This window comes from Lampris incognitus, chromosome 9 (genome assembly GCF_029633865.1).
Source record: "Lampris incognitus isolate fLamInc1 chromosome 9, fLamInc1.hap2, whole genome shotgun sequence".
NCBI lineage: Eukaryota > Metazoa > Chordata > Actinopteri > Lampriformes > Lampridae > Lampris > Lampris incognitus.
Window position 1 is genome coordinate 10,486,401 of NC_079219.1, and position 20,180 is coordinate 10,506,580.

The 20,180-nt window shown below is 46.1% G+C and overlaps 2 protein-coding genes across 2 annotated transcripts in view; both read right to left on the reverse strand.

Moving 5' to 3' along the window:
• Positions 1–4,586: 4,586 nt before the first annotated feature.
• On the reverse strand, positions 4,587–14,947 carry si:dkey-7j14.6 (uncharacterized protein LOC556585 homolog). Its single transcript, XM_056286665.1, has 7 exons — positions 14,821–14,947; positions 14,362–14,597; positions 11,841–11,942; positions 10,230–10,286; positions 7,890–8,072; positions 6,639–6,755; positions 4,587–5,467 (listed from the first exon to the last, which is right to left on the reverse strand). Exons 2-7 carry the CDS (start codon positions 14,527–14,529, stop codon positions 5,342–5,344), a joined length of 753 nt encoding a protein of 250 aa, XP_056142640.1. The 5' UTR covers positions 14,530–14,597; positions 14,821–14,947; the 3' UTR covers positions 4,587–5,341.
• A 969-nt stretch (positions 14,948–15,916) lies between these two features.
• The window catches only part of LOC130117983 (semaphorin-4A), a 28,055-nt gene continuing 23,791 nt past the window's right edge, over positions 15,917–20,180 (reverse strand). Inside the window, exons 13-14 of the mRNA XM_056286272.1 lie at positions 19,952–20,022; positions 15,917–18,517 (exon numbers count right to left, since the gene is read on the reverse strand). Of these exons, the coding sequence (XP_056142247.1) occupies positions 17,751–18,517; positions 19,952–20,022 (838 nt within the window). The 3' untranslated portion in view covers positions 15,917–17,750. The remainder of the gene's footprint in view (positions 18,518–19,951; positions 20,023–20,180) is intronic.

Below are 20,180 nucleotides of genomic sequence, written 5' to 3' on the forward strand. Positions count from 1 at the left end.
GCCTGTGCAATAGACATTTTGGTGTGGACTGCTTTATCAACCATGAAACCAGTTGTGATGGGCGTCTTGAGATATTTTGTTCTTGAAACGGCAGTCCCATTGGTATACAAGGTAGAATGGTAAAATGTCAATCAAATCGAACGACCGCCGCTTATTAAATCCCACAACAATGATCAGTTTCTTTATGCCACTACGCCCTAAATGCCATTTCATGTCGTCTTTAAAGAAGTCTTTGGGGCATCCAGGTAGCGTACCCAGATAGCCAAGAATCTTTGGCCCAAATATGGCCCACATCTGCAGTTATCTTATGACCCACATTTGGCCTTGAATGACAGCGTTGACTCAGGTGATTGTGGCTGCCTCAGCTCAGCCACAGGTCCACCTTATATGGCCCACATCTGGCTCACATAGTGTGTGCTATAACCCATTTCAAGCCCGGTTCATTACATTTGGGCCATGTCCGGCCCACACAACACTTGCTGTAACCCAAGTCAGGCCCGGCTTATGACATTTGGGCCACATCTGGCCCACACAACAGTTGCCAGTGCCGTAACTGAGCCATAAGTACCAAAAGTGCCCCAGATTAGGCCCAAATGTGTCTGCTATCTGGGTTGTGGTCTATCCCATTGCCTACCAACATGGGGATCGCCGGTTCGAATCCCCGTGTTACCACCAGCTTGGGCAGGCATCCCTACAGACACAATTGGCCATGTCTGTGGGTGGGAAGCCGGATGTCTGTCCTGGTCGCTGCACTAGCGCCTCCTCTGGTCAGTCGGGGCGCTTGATCGGGGTGGGAGGGGGAACTGGGGGGAATAGTGTGATCCTCCCATGCGCAACGTCCTCCTGGGGAAACCCCTCACTGTCAGGTGAAAAGAAGCGGCTGGCGACTCCTCATGTTCCCGAGGAGACGTGGTAGTCTGCAGCCCTCCCTGGATCTGCAGAGGGGGTGGAGCAGCGACCAGGATGGCTTGGAAGAGTGGGGTAATTGGCCAGGTACAATTGGGGAGAAAATAGGGGGGAAAATAAGTCTTTGACACACTTGAGAGGTAACGAAAATGTTACCCACATGTCTCCTGACTCATTCCCATTTTGGGCATTTAGCCGCTATCCCGAGAGATAGAATGACCATGAACAATAGAGAACTGACAGAGCGATAGTGTGATTCTTGATGATGGAGACGTGACAGAGAGAGACATAATGATGATGATATTTCAGGCCTAGCAGATGAGTGTGTCGCTCAGGGATTCTCATATCAATGCTCATATTCTCATCATAAACACTCACACAGCAGCAAGAAGGTCTTTTTTCACCACAGGGTAGAACAAATCCACAGAAGACTGTCTGTTGAAGAAACAGGTGGCAGGTTGTGTGTCAGTGACCCCGTTTAGACTTGGTTTTAAAATGTGTGTGTGTGTGTGTGTGTGTGTGTGTGTGTGTGTGTGTGTGTGTGTGTGGGTGTGTGTATGGGGGGGGGGGAGATCGGATCACAAGTGGACAGCGCTAAATACAAGTGTAAACGACCACCAAAACGTTTTGTGAACCGGTTACTCAAACCAATTGCCGAAGTGGTCTGGGGTGCATTTGACCACATGTCTTTTGTAGCGTAAATGCTAATGTGTCCTGATGCGTCCCCGACAAAGACGTAACAGGAAATCTGCTTCCTCTCCTTCGGAGTAACGAAATCTGATCACAAGTGGTCAACAGGACGCATTTGGAGACGCATGATAGACACAGGTGTAAACGGTGATGTGTCTCGCTGTCCACTTGTGATCCGATCGCCCAAAACGCATTTTAAAACCAAGTATAAACAGGGTCAGTATGTCCAACAGTAAGGCTCACATACACAAACATAAACACACAAACACACGTGGACATAAACACACACACACACACATGGACATAAACACACGTACACAAGCAGACTGATAAGCATTAGCGGGTTACACCAGGTATTACCAGTCCTTCAGTAATGAAAATGATAAATAATTCTTTTTCAAAGAAAGTGTCCACTTGCTGCAGACTCCCTGCCAGGGCCGAACCCAGCAGACCCATCACCAGCTCCACTGCCTGCACAGAAAGTGACACAAGAGTACAGGAAGTCAAGCCACCACCTACACTTTTACTTTTAGTTTAAAATGTCCATGCAGTATCCAGTTAGGATCTGGTCTATAAAGGCATAAAGGTTTTGACAACTCTACAACAAACAACACCACCAACAACAGTAATAATAACACCTAATCATAACCTAGCTTCTATAGCACCTTTTAAAGGCAAGGTTACAAAGTACTTTTTTGTGGAATCCCCCCCCCCCCTTTTTTTCTCCCCCAGTTGTACTTGGCCAATTACCCCACTCTTCTGAGCCGTCCCGGTCGCTGCTCCACCCCCTCTGCCGATCCGGGGAGGGCTGCAGACTACCACACGCCTCCTCCCATACACGTGGAGTCCCCAGCCCCTTCTTTTCACCTGACAGTGAGGAGTTTCGCCAGGGGGGACGTAGCATGTGGGAGGATCACGCTATTCCCCACCGGATCCCCCTCCCCCTCCCCCGAGCAGGTGCCCCGACCAACCAGAGGAGGCGCTAGTGCAGCGAACAGGACACATACCCACATCCGGCTTCCCACCCGCAGACAAGGCCAACTGTGTCTGTAGGGACGCCCGGCCAAGCCAGAGGTAAGATTCGAACCGGCGACCCCTCGTGTTGGTAGGCAACAGAATAGACCGCTACACTACCCAGACAACCCAAAAGAGCCTACATTTGATGGGAACTTTAGCTGGTAATTTGTTTTTTTGTGTGTGTGGGTGGATTAAATGGTGACCTAATTTTATCAGTCAGTCAATCAATCAGTTTATCAATCTTTATCTGTACTGCAGTGGTTCTCAATCAGGTCCTCAGGTACCACCAGTTCCGCTGGCTTTCTACTCTACAGTCACCTGTTGCTTCACGTATCCATCCACATATTTTTTTTGGGGGGGGGGGGCTTAGATTTGGTATGCTCCATTATATCTACAGTATATTTACAGTACATTTCAGTATGTGACTGCATGTTCCAGTACATTACTGAATACAGTATATGTCACTATGTTAATGTATGTTTACAGTATGAAGTATAAAATCTGTCTGTGGCCCAGGATACAGTAAAACACATTTTCTGCCCCACCAAACCACCACAATGTCAATATCTCCCCCTCCTCCAGCCAACTAAATGTTCCCGTGTGACAGACAGATCTAAAGTAAACAGTAGTGTGTTTGCCTTAATGCCATTTACTCCTACCTGCTTCATTTTAGTGCTGTGGTTCGGGCACCTGATCAGCATGCCTCCTGGGCGCCTTCCTTTGGAGGTTTTCCGGGCACAGCCAACTGGGAGGAGACCCCGGGGTAGACCCAGAACTTGCTGGAGGGACTACATGTCCAATCTGGCCTGGGAACGCCTTGGGATCCCCCAGGAGGAGGTGGAGGGCGTTGCTGGGGAGAGGGATGTCTGAAGTGTCCTACTTAGCTTGCTGCCACCGCGACCCGACCCCGGAGAAGCAGCTGAAGATGAATGAATGAATGAATGAACGAATGAATGAATGAATGAATGAATGGAGGGAACGGAACCCTACAACTGTTATCGAGCAGAATGAGCATAACATAACTGACTTCTGTAAAGCAGTGCTGATATGTAAATTGTGTTCACAACATCCGTTGCACATTGTCCGTCTTTGGAGAGAGATCCCTCCTCTGTTGCTCTCCCTCAGGTTTCTTCCTATTTTTTCCATCCATCCATTATCCGAACCGCTTATCCGGCTCTCAGGGTCGCAGGGATGCTGGAGCCTATCCCAGCAGTCACTGGACGGCAGGCAGGGAGACACCCTGGACAGGCTGCCAGACCATCACAGGGCTGACACACACACACACACACACACACACACACACACACACACACACATTCATACCTAGGGACAATTTAGTACAGCCAATTCACCTGACCTACATGTCTTTGGACTGTGGGAGGAAACCGGAGCCCCCGGAGGAAACCCACACAGACACGGGGAGAACATGCAAACTCCACACAGAGGACGACCCGGGATGACCCCCAAGGTTGGACTACCCCGGGGCTCGAACCCAGGACCTTCTTGCTGTGAGGTGACCGCGCTAACCACTGTGCCACCGTGCCGCCCCTATTTTCTCTCCCTGTTACAGGTGAAAAGTTTTTTTTTAGTTTTTTTTTAGGGAGTTGTTCCTTATGCGATGCGAGGGTCTAAGGACAAGCTGTTTTATTGCTGTAAAGCCCAGTGAGACAAATTTGCAATTTGTGATAACGGGCTACACAAATAAAATTGACTTAACTTGTTGGTTTTGTTCATTTGTACATATGAGCAGTATCAGGAAGCCGGTCTGTTCACACCGACATCAGATACTTGAAAAAAATTAGGAAGAACAATGAGGGAGAAAATCTGACCTGCGCAAACTTGGTGAAGGCAGTTTGAACGGCGTTGAGGTCTTTGCTCTGCCAGAATGCACATTCACGTGAACAGCTATACAGACGTGTTATCCTGACATAACCCCGATGTGTTATCGAGATGTGCGACACAGTGAAGCAATGTCATGTTTTTCATTTTATTGAAGACGCTTAACAAATAGTGAAAGCATGGCACATAAGATGGGAGGCAACAATAAAAGTGGTTATAAAACAAGTAAACCAACAAAAGTTCCAACTACCCTGACAGCATCCGGATGTGGGCCACTTCAGGCAGTGATGCGGCACTGATGGCCTTCTTCTGGCCCCGACAAAACAGATGTGAGCCTGAAGTGGCCCACATGTATATATAAACGTGTGGCAAATATGGCCCAAATATGCCAAATCAAATGTGGGCCTTTTTTGGCAAAGATGCGGTGCTCTGGGCAAAATGTAATCTGGATGTGACCCTGAAGTGGCCCGTGTGGTAAATGGTGAACATATCACAAAACAAATATGGGCCACCTTTGGCAAATATGTGGCACATGCGGCACTGCTATGGCTTGGTTCTGGCCCAGATCTGGCAAACAGGAGCGGACCGCCCAAGTGCCATCATTCCACGGGGTATGTGGGCCGGATGAAGTGTCGGTGTGGGACGGGTCCGGGCCACAGCAATTTTCCTACTGGGTATGCTTCAGTCAGTTTAAATCCATTTTCAAGCCAACAGCACTTTTATCAACCACATAAGGTTCAGAGAAGAATAACTTGAACAATAGCGAGCGAGCGAGCGAACGCTCTGCACATAACCGAGTCTCATTACCATGACAAGCAGCAGCAATATAACCAGTGGGGGAAGCGGTTGGTGTCATCGCACAGCAGCGTTTGGTAGCGTGGCTGCCACATTATGGACTGTATGGGGGTGGGGTGGAGGCGGACTCCTCTGCGGCGTCATCCAATACGACCACATTACTGTCAGACTCTGACGCAGGGTTGGCTGCTTGAGGACTGCCACTCTCAAGAGGAACCATCTAGGGGTCAAAGGTTACAAGTGTGTTACAGCCTGGAATCAATCGGTCTGTTTGCTCATTGTCTCTATATGGACAGCGACAGCTGTTAAAATGGTGAATTCAAAAACAAGATGTGGATTTTCACACTGACGGATCAACAACAAAAACACCTTGTACATGATATAAGAAATTGCAAATTCATGCAGGACACACACACACACACACACACACACACACACACACACACACACACACACACACACACACACACAGTATAATCAATGAAAGCAGTCAAATCACTGCTGATTCACTACATCACATATTTTTCCTGTTTTAGTGCATTTTCCTCATCAGTACAACACCCAGCCTTTGTGGCCTCTTTTTAAATGATTTTAATGACACATGGTGATAGACATAAAAAAAAGGCTATTAATGGTAAAACTCCTTTTTATCAAATATCAGTTTGAAGCAAATCATATGGATTCATCAATTTGTTCATTTTCAGCATCATTCAATCTTGAAATTAATCATAATTCTGTCTGCTAATCATGTGACGTTTGCAATGTCAGAGTGTGTGACTCAGTATTAAGAAGGTGTTTTGGGGGCGTCCGGGTGGCGTGGCGGTCTATTCCGTTGCCTACCAACACGGGGATCTACGGTTCGAATCCCCGTATCACCTCCGGCTTGGTCGGGCGTCCCTACAGACACAATTGGCCATGTCTGCAGGTGGGAAGCCGGACGTGGGTATGTGTCCTGGTGGCTGCACTAGCGCCTCCTCTGGTCGGCCGGGGCGCCTGCTCAGGGGGGAGGGGGAACTGGGAGGAATAGCGTGATCTTCCCACATGCTACATCCCCCTGGTGAAACTCCTCACTGTTAGGTGAAGAGAAGCGGCTGGCGACTCCACATGTATTGGAGGAGACACGTGGTAGGTAGTCTGCAGCCCTACCCGGATCAGCAGAAGGGGTGCAGCAGCGACCGGGACGGCTCCTAAGAGTGGGGTAATTGGCCGGATACAACTGGGGAGACCCCCCCCCCCCCCAAAAAAAAAGAAGGTGTTTTAAGTGATTTGAGTTCAGGGTTTTATTCCCTGTGGGGTTTGGTGGGTAGCAGAGCAAGGCACCAACTCGCTGGGAGTTTATTGAAATGTGACTCAGCCAATCAGAACAGAGGGGCGGTGCTAAAACAGATTACCATGTAGCTCCCGCCTCGACTGATAGCTTTGCCGGAGAACACACAGAGTGTGATGGCCACACACGTCTCCAGAACCATCAGAATCAAAACTAGGCCCTGGACTCCATCCAAAATCATCTGTGCATGAAAGAGAGAGAGAGAGAGAGAGAGAGAGAGAGAGAGAGAGAGAGAGAGAGAGAGAGAGAGAGAGAGAGAGAGAGAGAGAGAGATGAGAGAGAGAGAGAGAGAGAGAGAGAGAGAGAGAGAGAGAGAGAGAGAGAGAGAGAGAGAGAGAGAGAGAGAGAGAGAGAGAGAGAGAGAAAGGTATATTTAAATATAAGCTATCATCGTGCAAGCCCTATCCTAGTAAGTTTAATTGGAAGAGTACCCTAAATCCATAGTAATACAACATCATATTGTCTAAAATACTGTTTCAGTCCTTCATGAATATTTACCTCACATGTTAAATACCCACTTGAACAAGTTGTTTCATGTTGATGGAAGCAAAGGTAGTACACTTGAAGGAGGTTTTCTGACACACCAGAATTGCACATCTATGGTATGGTCCTACTCTGCAGCTAAGTGGACGTTTAAACACATTCACACTTTTACCAAGGCTTACTGCAGATTTTAGTTTATCCATCCACCCATCCATTATCTGAACCGCTTATCCTGCTCTCAGGGCCACGGGAATGCTGGAGCCTATCCCAGCAGTCATTGGGCGGCAGGCGGGGAGACACCCTGGACAGGCCGCTAGGCCATCACACAGGGGTGACACACACACAAACACACACACACACACACTCATACCTAGGGGCAATTTTTTAGCATGTCCGATTCACCTGACCTACATGTCTTTGGACTGTGGGAGGAAACCAGAGCCCCCGGAGGAGACCCACACAGACATGGGGAGAATATGCAAACTCCACACAGAGGACGACCCGGGACGACCGCCAAGGTTGGACTACCCCGGGGCTTGAACCCAGGACCTTCTTGCAGTGAGGTGACCGCGCTAACCACTGCGCCACCGTGCCGCCCCCAGTAAACCAAATGATTGATGAAAAATCTAGCTGTTAATCGCACTATGTTTGTGCCGCTTTAGGCCTTCATTTGATGAAGACAACTTGATTAAGTGTTTACATGCCAGTTGAAATAACCCAAGTACTGCCGTAACCTGATTATAATTGAATTTTTAGCTTGCACATAAACACATTGTGACATTAACTGTTTAACGCTGTAGGACTGTAGGGGGCGTCAGAGCCCAATACCTACGTTTAGCATCCGCACTGCACTAATGCAATTGGAGCCACCACGGCTTCTGGAGTCGTAGTGCATGTCATCCAAGCCACAAAATTCCTGGTCGCTCAAGCGAACTGACAGCCGCCAGCAGAGGTACCCGACTCCCATCAGTGCCACTGTTACGCTGAGGATGTGGGTCGCCAGGGTCGCCTTGATCTGCGAGGACCAAACACAAAACCACTCAACAAAATCTACACTGAAAAACAAGACGCGTCACACAGCCGCCTGAAGGAGAAAATCAAGGGTTTTCCTTCCGTCTTTCATGCTTTTTCTCATGGGTAAAAATACACATTATAATACTTCTATGTATGTCAGTAGACACAGGCAGGTTAAAAATGAGTGTTCACATACTCTTTTTTCCCCCCATCGTTTTCTCCCCAATTACACCCGGCCAATTACCCCACTCTTCTGCTGATCTGGGGAGGGCTGGAGACTACCTACCACATGTCTCCTCCGATACATGTGGAGTCACCAGCTGTTTCTTTTCACCTGACAGTGAGGAGTTTCACCAGCGGGACGTAGCACGTGGGAGGATCACACTATTCCCCCCAAACAGGCACCCCAACTGACCAGAGGAGGGGCTAGTGCAGCTACCAGGACACACACCCACATCCAGCTTCCCACATGCGGACACGGCAATTGTGTCTATAGGGACGTCCGACCAAGCCGGAGGTAACACGAGGGTTCGGACCGGCGATCCCCATGCTTGTAGGCAATGGAATAGACCACTACACTACCCGGACGCCCCCTGTGTTTACTTATTCTTTAAGACTCGGGGGGGCGTAAAGGAGGTCAACTCTTTCAGCCTGCTCCATTTTCTCATACAAAGTGTTAAAGAAATTAAAGGTATAATAGGATACGTTAGTCTACATGAGACCCTGTGGGTGTCATGATGTGTTTGTGAAGTGAACCCCTGTCAAATTCTCTCATCTGGTTTGTTATTATGGTCTGTATTCAGATCTGATTTGGAATATCAGATTGAAGATTAGCTCCTCTTTCTAAGAGTTTAGTTTCATTCACTTCGACGGAGGAAAACAGCTGTAAAGATGCTGTCTGCCTCAGATAAAACCAGGCTTAAACAAGTATTAATATTGCCACTCCGTCTGAAAGGTGGAGAAGAGTCAGAAAAAAAATACAGGAATGAAAACAGAGGGCACTGCTGATCAGTTGTCTGGAGGAAGTGTTAACACTGCTGATGACCACTTTTTTCCCCTTCTACTTTATTTACTTGTTTTCACAATTGAAAGTACTACTGAAAGAATAAGCTGAAATACTGAAGCATGGAGCATATTAGACTTGCGGCCACTCCATGTCAGGTGCCCTATCTATCTTAAAAACAGGGTTTTCAACTGCTGATGACCACTTTTAACAACCAGTTAACCTCTGACTACTGATCACCTGTTAATCTGTCAAAGTCACTGAATATTTAATCGTACTGTGGCCAATGTAGAACCGCAGTAACCTGCTCCGTCTTTGTCAGAGGCCCTGTTTACACTTGCCATAAACATATGACTTCGTTGATCCGATCACAAGTAGACAGCTCTAAGTACAGTTATGTATATACCTAAGACAGGTTTCGGACACAGTGAGATCCGATCGCTCAGACCACATTCGGGGTGGTCTGGGCCACATATAGCCACATTCTTTTAGCGGTGTGTACGCAAATGTGTCCTAGGCCACATTGAAGGACTGCCTACTCAACTAACATCCTCTGCGTAAGTGAAGTATGTACTCATTCGTGTGTCAACGGCATCATATTAAAGTGAGACACAACAAGAAGAAGCCACAACAATAAAAGAAGAAGAAGCAGCCACAACAACAGGCAAAATGGATTGTCGTGGATGGCGTACACACAAAACTGTCTGATTTCCATTTCAAGCAATGCACTTCCCATGCATTGTTGCCTCCCGCCGGTTAAAAACAACAACTCATGTAGTCTTTGCAAACAGAAATGACGTACATGTTTACTTGCTTATAAAGCGGGGCAGTGAGATCTGATCCTAAGTGGTCACTTGAGATGCATGTGGAAACGCATTCTAACACCAGGTGTGAACTGATGCACTTAGAGCGCTCCACTTGTGATCTGATCACCCAAGATGCATGTTAATGCCAGGTGTAAACAGGGTCAGATGTTGAAACATCGGTTTATTGTTTCCCCCATAAAATTATTTTTGCTATTTACTGTGTGCTATCTAGACTACTTTCTTCAAACTAGCTGGGCCTTCGGCTAACATCCAGGCCAGGGTTTTATTTTCCAGATTGTTTTGAGTTTTTCCAGGCATTCAGATTTGAGAACAGGAGAAAAAAACTCACCAGACCCAGACTGGTCCCTTTCCTGGCGGCCAACGCCAGTGACCCCGACAAGACAAACTGGAGGAGAGGAGGAGGTGAAAACACAGTTCTACTGTTATTACATTACATTCGCTTTGTACAAATAAACTTAGCTGTTACTGAGATCAACCTGAATTAATCTTGAACTATTGACAATGATGTCAATAAGAAATAGAAAATGTAAATCAATAGAATCTCAAAATAGAGTGCAAGTTAAATCTTGGGGGTTCAGACAACAACAGCACCGGTCAGCCAGGCTGGCCCCTATGTTCTTAAATGAAGGAATATGGGGAGTGGGGAGGCACTGATTCTTTTACTTTGTTTTAATCAGTACCACTCCACAACCCCTACTGTTATGTACTAGTCATATTTGACATTTACTAGTCATGTTATGATACTTACCAGTCACATTATATTTGCCAGTAGCATGATGATAACTACAAGTCACAATATAATAATTACTAGAAGAACCCCGCTACAATGTAGCGGTTTGGTTATCCACCCGTCTAAATCTACCTCCTCTTCATCCTGCCAGCTAACCGCCTTCCCCCTGCCCCTAAACCCCCCCCCACTCCAACTCCCTCCCCCCAAATGCTCAGAATCATCTGAAATGCCGAGAAAAGTGGTTTTTAGCCATTTTTAGAAAATGCATATTTTGCATAATTATGCATAATTATCATAATTATATTTTAATTTTCTGCTATTTTTCTGGTCCTCTCTGGAACAATACCTACCACCTCCAAAAAAAATTAGGATCATAAATGCATTTTTGCAAAAATGCATTTAAGTCCCAGAAAATTGTTTTTATATAGGTGAAAAAATCAAAGATGCTCAGAATCATCTGAAATGCCGAGAAAAGTGGTTTTTAGCCGTTTTTAGAAAAATGCATATTTTGCACATTTATGCATAATTATGCATAATTTTAATTTTCTGGGATTTTTCCCTTACTCTCTGAGACAATCCTACAGTGTCAGGAGTGATTTGCGACAGAAGGGTACCAGCAAGAGTTAAAGGGCAGGTTTACAAGATGGTAGTGAGACCAGCTATGTTATATGGTTTGGAGACAGTGGCACTGATGAAAAGACAGGAGGTGGAGCTGGAGGTGGCAGAGTTGAAGATGCTAAGATTTTCACTGGGAGTGACGAAGAAGGACAAGATTAGGAACCAGTATATTAGCGGGACAGCTCAGGTTGGACGGGTTGGAGACAAAGCAAGAGAGGCAAGATTGAGATGGTTTGGACATGTGTGGAGGAGAGATGCTGGGTATATTGGGAGAAGGATGCTGAATATGGAGCTGCCAGGGAAGAGTAAAAGAGGAAGGCCAAAGAGGAGGTTTATGGATGTGGTGAGGGAAGACATGCAGGTGGCTGGTGTGACAGAGGAAGATGCAGAGGACAGGAAGAAATGGAAACGGATGATCCGCTGTGGCGACCCCTAACAGGAGCAGCCAAAGTAGTAGTAGTAGTATTAGTGTTAGTAGTAGTAGTAGTAGCCATATTAAGATATTTACCAGTCTTGTGATGTTTACATTGATATTTATTAGTTACATTAATTTGCTTATCTAATTTTCTTGCTTAAAGTGAAACAACTTACAGTCATGCCCATGCCGAGTGGCGCCTGAACCAGCTGGCTGGGCGACAGTACGGCTGACATACTGACCATCACAATCACCAACCCTATGAAGATCTGCACAATCTGAGCGTGCATGCGCGCACGCACACACACACTCACACAAACACACACACACACACACACACATACACACAAGCTGTTTTATGGGTCAGGTATATTTTGTGGGTGACTGTAATCAAAATGTAAAACATCTGGAACGTCCTTCAATCTCCATAAGAAGTATGTTTTATCAAGAAGTCACATTTAGTTTCATGACCTTTGAATTACAAACAGTTTGTGTTGTTTGCCTTTGTGACGCCATAGACAAATACTTCTGACTTACAAAATTATACTGACCAGTGGCGGCTGGCCAGTACAGGGCGCTGGGGCACCGCCCCTTTCAAACATCAAGAGATGAAAATCTACTTAAACATGTTAAATATAATTTAGTTTTATGACGCAAATAATTATGAAATAAAAGTGTTTTTCAGTCTGTGGGCGCCTGTCAGCAGCCATTAAATATTGGTTCCACATGGTATTTGGTTGATTTCTGTCTGAATACATATACTTCCTGGGTGAGGGGCGCCGGCCAAACGATACCTTATGTAAGCTCTCAAACTTTTGGCGAGCAGGTGACCTGAGGCTGCTGTCTTAATGGGGCAGTGTACATGAGCTACTTTTAGCCCTTCCCGAGCGCAAACGGAAGTCAGACATCGGATGCACTAGACTACATTAGAAGTAAGCAGTTTGTTGTAATTGTCTTCTTTTTAATTCAGGGTTAATATTATCAGATTTATGGCAGAATATACGTGAGTTGGTGTTGTAAACACAGCCATGCTGTGCTGTCTAACGTGCGCCGCATGTCTGACTTCCTGTGACGCGCCCATAGCGACAGCGATTCTGTGACATCACTGGACGCTGCCCCATTGGTTTCTTCAGATTTTCCATGGGGCGCAGCTCTGTGCGCCTCGGACACTCCCATGTTTATTGGCAGTGAATTGGTATTGTTTTAATGTTTATGATCTAATGTGACTGGACAATTCTCGTGGCTGTCAATCATCTTCACACCCACCATGATGCCTCGTCTCGACTGTCAATCATCCACCATCTACGATCCCTGATAAAATCTACAGGCTACATTGTCCTTCTTAATAACCCTGTGACTGTGTGGACATTAAAGCAGCTGTCGGGTGTGCTGCGCCGAGGTGAATTGCGCCCCCCCCCCCCGAATTTCTATAGCACCAGCCGCCACTGATACTGACCCTTGCAAAACGACCAGCTCTATCAGCATCTATAAACAGTTCTATAACACTGGTCAACACAATTTTTCTTGCATGGGGTTTTTCAACGGATTCTTGCTAACTTTTGGGTGCTGAATCCAAATCTGGCATTAAATTTTGCCTATCACATCAGGTTTTTGAACTATGAAAAATCATTATTTTTGAGAAAACAGCAATTTTACACTCGAAGTTAAAAAACACTGTTGCATTAGAAGATCGATAGATGCAAAAATTATCACAATGAATAAATAAACACTCAGCCTAGCACGAAATTACTTAGGAAATGAATAGGGGTCATTTTTATCCCCACCAAGATTGCCAGACTAGACGGTCAACTTTTGTAAAATCCTGAATAAGGAGCATGCAGATAGCACAAAAACTTGATGTGATAGAGCAAATCTGAGCTCAGATTTGCATTCAGCAGCCCAAAATTAGCCAAAAAACAGTTTCCAAAGTCCATGCAAGAAAAAAAAACTATATTTTTGTAGACCAGTGTAATCAACCATTTTGTCAGTGTAAAGAAATAACGATAAAGTTGAGGTTACAAATGAATGTTGCAAATTTAACCTTAAAACCAAACTGCTGGGGGGGGGGGGGGTCAAGAACATAAAGGCAGTGGCGCCCCCAGAAATTTTTCATAGGGGTGGCCAAATGGGGCCACTGAAAATCTTGGGGCGGCACACCAAAACCAAAAGCCATGACTGAATTTCAGGAATTCTATGATGCTGTTGCAGTATACTGTATAGGCTAGTTGAAAACTGTCAGTATGAGAGTTAAGGAATCGCACTGACATACTCTGGTTTCTTATTCTTTTGACAGTTATTGTCACTAAATATCTGATGTGCATAGGCTAATACCAGTAGTTAACATTTTGAGTTCCACAACAATTCTGTTTTAATGTGTTATGTATCTGTATATATTGTAACATGCTAAACAATTCATTGTTATATTGTAAATGTCCAGAAATGAAAAATGAAAACATCAAATCACAAGCATATTCTGCATATGCGACTCGCGGCTGGGGGGGGGGCAACGGGGGGGGCAGGGAGAGTATCAGGGTGGCCACCCCCTTGGGGGCGCCACTGCATAAAGGTTGATAAAACTCATATTCTGTCTGATTTAAAGTCGCCCCCCCCCCAACATTCTGCACTGAACAAACCATCTGACGCGAAGTAATGCAAATAGACACCACGATCCAGACAACTGGTTTTAAAATGTCTTACTCCGAGGGACTGCGGCTCCCCGCGGAGGAAGGCGGCCGCCATCCTAGACACTTCCGGCGGGGCGGTTTTGTCCGGGGGCGGGGCGAGGCTCGCGCCGCCGGCGTCGGCGGAGAAAACCTGAGTGATGACCAGCAGCCCGTCCGGGCTCCGCACGCACGCCGTCGACATGTATGTACACCGGTGAAAGTTCAAATGAAATTAGAAAAAAATAAAATAAAAAGTGACAAAAACCAATCCTGGGGAAAAAGACAAGGGGAAACATTTCGGGGGAATGCAGAGATTAAAAAGAAGGTTTACACAGTTTATTTTGCTTGGGATGGTGTAAAGCTGGTCAAATGAAGTTTTCCCAAAACGACCTGCCAACACTCTCAACGTCTAAAAGTATGTCCACGTGGATTTTGTGATAAAGATGTTTTCTCACTAATTTGCTTGATTTATTTCCTATTAATATCTGCTCACCTTCCGTTTGGCGTCCCTTAGGAGCTGCGGCGTGATCCACCGCTGCGCAGCAGTTCTTATATTTCCTGACTTGGAGAAAACTGGATCGCTTCAGTTACGGGAAGCGTTGTTGTTTCTTCCCACCCGCATTTCGCGAAGACCCGCATCTACTCTGCCTCAGATTGGATAACCTTAGCCTTATCCTGCCTAACGAACGAAAGTTAGCCAATCGGATAGAGAGTAGGGCGGGCCTTCGCGAAATGCGGGTGGGGACAATAACAAGCCCCCCCCCCTCGTTCAAATCAATCCATAAGAATAAAACCTCACCTCAGTAGGAGCTCTTACTGTTTATCCGTCTGGTAGGAACTCATCTGGTCTGGGGGGGTTTTGGAGTTACATTATGACGATGAAATGAAATCACAAGATATTAGAAAGACGGACCAACTTTCAAAACAAAAATCCCTTTAGGAATACAACAATAGACCGGACAGCGCTTTAATAGGATTCTTTGACCAGGCTACATAACATGCTTCCTTTTGGACAAATATAGAGCTATCGCTCTGAACTTCACATTCCCCTATTCCCGGATATTCCCCAATATACTGGATTGGTGTTCCAAGTACTCCCTGTAGATGGCGGTCTTTCCCTAAATTGAATTTCAGACCAGAGAACTTTGGTATTAATTACGTTTGGAATTGGATACATATTTTCATGGAATAAACAGTAGTTTTGCTGTCAGACAGTTGGCTGATAATGACAGGCTAGTCATATACTTTTAAAGGTGCCATATCACTACTGTTGTTGAATTAAAATGGACATTTTCAGTATCATGATGAAAAGGGGGGGGGGGGTGAAGCCAGACAACCCTTGCATTAGGGATTCTTTTTTTTCATCAATTAATCAAATTCACTTTAAAAAGTCACATAGGCGTTATTTTCATCTGTGAAAAAGGCTCAAAATAGGACTTTTTGGTGGTGGTTTGATAAAGGGGGATTGGCTGGTTATGAGCAAACTGTGTGTGTGAGTGTGTGTCTGTGTGTGTGTGGAGGCTATTGGCTGATTTATTACAGGAAATGTAGATGTGAGCATATTTGCACAGAATGTTGAGATTTCACGCATGGCTGATGTCTTTATTGAAATTAAGTTGTTGAATTAATTTTTTCACCAAAAAACTCGGCAAGCACTAAATACAGTGCATTTACAAGACATAAACTCAATAAAAATTCTAGACATATTGACTTTCAGAGTTTTACAGATCATTCTGACACGAGTACACATTTAACATTAAAACACTTTCTTTTTTTTCACTCATCATCAGCCGCTTCTCCGGGGTCGGGTCGTGGTGGCAGCAAGCTAAGTAGGGCACTCCAGACGTCCCTCTCCCCAGCAACGCCCTCCAGCTCCTCCTGGGGGATCCCAAGGTGTTCCCAGGCCAGATTGGACATGTAGTCCCTCCAGCGCATTCTGGGTCTACCCCGGGTCGGCTGTGCCCGGAAAACCTCCAAAGGAAGGAGCCCAGGAGGCATCCTAATCAGATGGCCGAACCACCTCAACTGGCTCCTTTCGGCACGAAGGAGCAGCGGCTCTACTCCGAGCTCCCTCTGGATGTCTGAGCTCCTCACCCTATCTCTAAGGCTGAGCCCAGACACCCTACGGAGGAAACTCGTTTCAGCCGCTTGTATCCGCGATCTCACCCTTTCGGTCACTACTCAAAGCTCATGACCATAGGTGAGGGTTGGAACGAAGATTGACTGGTAAATTGAGAGCTTCGCCTTCCGGCTCAGCTCCCTCTTCACCACAACGGTCTGGTACAATGTCCACATTACTGCTGATGTGCTGCACCAATCCGCCTGTCAATCTCCCGCTCCGTCCTACCCTCACTTATGAAGAAGACCCCGAGGTACTTGAACTCCTTCACTTGAGGCAACAACTCATCTCCAACCCGGAGGGAGCAAGCCACCATTTTCTGGTAGAGAACCATGGCCTCAGACTTGGAAGTGCTGACTCTCATCCCGGCCATTTCACACTCAGCTGCAAACCGCCCCAGTGTGTGCTGGAGGTCGCGTTCTGATGAAGCCAACAAAACCACATCATCTGCGAAGAGCAGAGATGCAATTCTGAGGTTCCCAAAATGGACACACTCCTCACCTTGGCTGCGCCTTGAGATCCTGTCCATGAATATCACAAACAGAATCAGAGACAAGGGACAACCTTGGCTGAGTCCAACACCCATCGAAAACGTGTTTGACTTTGTGCCGAGAATGCGAACACAGCTAAATTAAAACACATTTGCCACTGAAATTAACTTCACATTACAACTTGTCTGACTCCCAGAAAAACTGCAGCCCTAATGGACCCGTTTCAGTGCATTAGAAATAGGTTTAACTTTGACAGTCCTACCTGTGCTTTACAGAGAGAGCAAAATGATGGTCTGGCTTCATGTATTCACCTTATTCTCTTAAGATCCTGTCAAGTTTTGAGTTCACAAAACACTGAAATTCGTTTGTTTTCAGTCTTACAGTAAAAATCATATGTAAAAAAAAAAAGAAAGAAGTTTATTGCTGACTGTCGTGCATTTTTCAGACTATAATACATTTTTTCACAGGTTTTCAAGTAAAATTGAAAAAAAAAACTTCACATTCCATCAAAAAACAAACAAACAAACAAACAAACAGGAAAACAACAACAAAACAACACTGGGGCTGCTATGAGCGGAGCAAAGTAACCGGCTGGCCACTTCTTTAACATGTTCAGGTTGAGGTTCGGCTTATTTGTGGAAACAAACAATAACAGACAGAGGGGGAAAATGGCTGCAAACAACATTGGCGACGGAGGAAAATAAAAATCTCACAGAGGGCCTTAAAAAGAAAGAACGAGTATCCCAGGCTTCCCTCGGACCGCCCTCCCAGGACGGGACTTTAGCTGTCGGACATTTGACGTGATCCTCTGTCTCACTCCGTTGCCTTCACCTCGGTGGGCAAGTTGTCTGCAGTGAGTGAGGGGATGTTCTCCAGGGAGCTCTGCACGCCTCCTCCCTCCGGTGTGACCCGGTATCTTGATTTGAGGGCTGTCCTCCAGTGGTGCCAACTGTAGAGCCCTCCGAACAGGAGCAGGAAGATGCAGATGCACAGCAGGAGTGAAACGGCCACCAGCTCCCTGCGGTAGTTCTTCTCCTCCCTGGTTTGTCTGGGGTTTGTCTGCTGATCTTCAGTCAGCTCCTTCCTGGTCGGAGTACCGAGGCCCGGGCCAATGGCAGTAAAACTTTCACTCAGAGCCGTATTATGAAACACCGTTTTATAATACCGTGTCCCTTCTCCCTCTGAGGTGGCCTGGTTCTCATTTGCAGCAGTGGTATGACTCTCCTCTGTAACGCCAGCAGGTTTTGTTTTTGGGTTTACGGTTTGTGGAGGATTTTGGCCCTGTGGGATTTTGGAAATGGTGGGGTGGTTGGTTCGTGGATAGGGAGCGTGAGGGACAGCGACTGATGTCAGGCTGACGATGTAGTTCTCAACCACCTCCTTGTGTCCCTCTTCTATAGACAGACAGCTGTAGTTACCCACCGTGCCAGCATTCCCAAAGAAGACCAGACTGCCATCTGGGCGCTGGTAGAAGGCCTCAGGGGGAAGAATGTTGATTCTAGTGGACGTCCAGCTCACGTTTGCAAAGTTGGAAGGTTTCCGACACTCAAGCCTCACCAGTTCATTCAAACCAATGGAAACTGGTGTTGGAGAGAAACAGTGGGGGAACCAGGACAGATGTGAACAAACAACAGCCACATGAACAGAGATCTGGTCGTGGGTCCACAAAATGAGAATATCCAAAGGAGTTGAATCAAGTGCAACTGGACTTGGTATATATCCGTGAAGACGTTTCGCCTCTCATCCAAGAGGCTTCCTCAGTTCGTGCCTTTCTGACTAGACCAAGCTAGTCTGACTGGCTGGTGATGAGACTCAGAATTTATCCTCTTTGGAGTCGTTGTCAGAGCTATAGATGTCCATGGCTCTTTGTGTCCCGATGTTTACCAACGCCCGTCGCTAACAGTGCCATAGATATGAGTGGCTCTTTTGTGTACCGATGTTTGGCCGCGCCCATCGTTATCGGAGCTGTTGATTTGCATTTGTTTAGCAGCGACTGTCGTCGATAAGGAGAAAAGGAACAGAAGGAATAGCACAGTCATCCCGTATGTTTCTGGGGTCTCAGAGAAACTCAGGAGAATTTTCAACAAACACCACATCCCAGTATACTTCTAACCCAGCAACACACTCCCACAAAGACTGGTTCATCCCAAAGACTGTGTACCACACAACCAAAAAAGCAATCTGGTGTATGCTGTACAACGCAATGAGGATTGCACTGACCTATACATAGGAGAAACCGAACAACCACTACACAAACGGATGGCCCAACACAGAAGGCCAAACTCCTCAGGACAAGACTCAGCAGTCTATCTACACCTAAAGGAGAAGACACACTCCTTCGGGGACAGCAACGTACACATTTTGGACAGAGAAGATAGATGGTTTGAAAGAGGGGTGAAGGAAGACATCTATGTGAAACTGGAAAAACCATCCCTCAACAGAGGAGGAGGTCTGCGACACCACCTATCTCCCACTTACAATGCCATCCTTTCATCTCTACCCAGGAGACTCAAGAAGCTTAGCCTCCAAGAACAACAGTCGGTCACTAACGGCTCCAACGACTCACGACCACTGAATAATGAAGTCGAAACTAACACCCCCAACGACTGTCGCTGCTAAACAAATGCATATCAATAGCTCTGACAACGACTCCAAAGAGGATAAATTCTGAGTCTCATCACCAGCCAGTCAGACTAGCTTGGTCTAGTCAGAAAGGCACGAACTGAGGAAGCCTCTTGGATGAGAGGCGAAACGTCTTCATGGATATATACAAAGTCCAGTTGCACTTGATTCAACTCCTTTGGATAACCATGACCTGGATGAATGAGAACATTCACAGACAAAATTAGAATACTTTTACTGAATTCAACATCCTCCAGATATGAAACAATAGACTATATAGCAGACAGATTTGCTTCATAGGCAAATATACCATGTTTTGTTGAATTTATATGGACCAATTTGCTATCTTTAAATGTTGCGATGTTGTTTTTAGGATAAGAAGAAGACATTACCTATGACAGGAATGGTGCCCTGAGGTCCCGGACAAATTTTACCGATGTCCCCATTCTCCAAATCCTGAACCCTGATGAGGAAACACACAGAGGACAGTTTTTTATCTGTCCGTCTATTTCTACCTGTCTGTCTGTTATCTGTATTTCTTTGTGCCTCACAATTTTTCTGTCTCTGTATCTGTCTGTCTGTCAGTCTGTCTGTCTGCTATACTGTCTGTCTGTCTGCAAT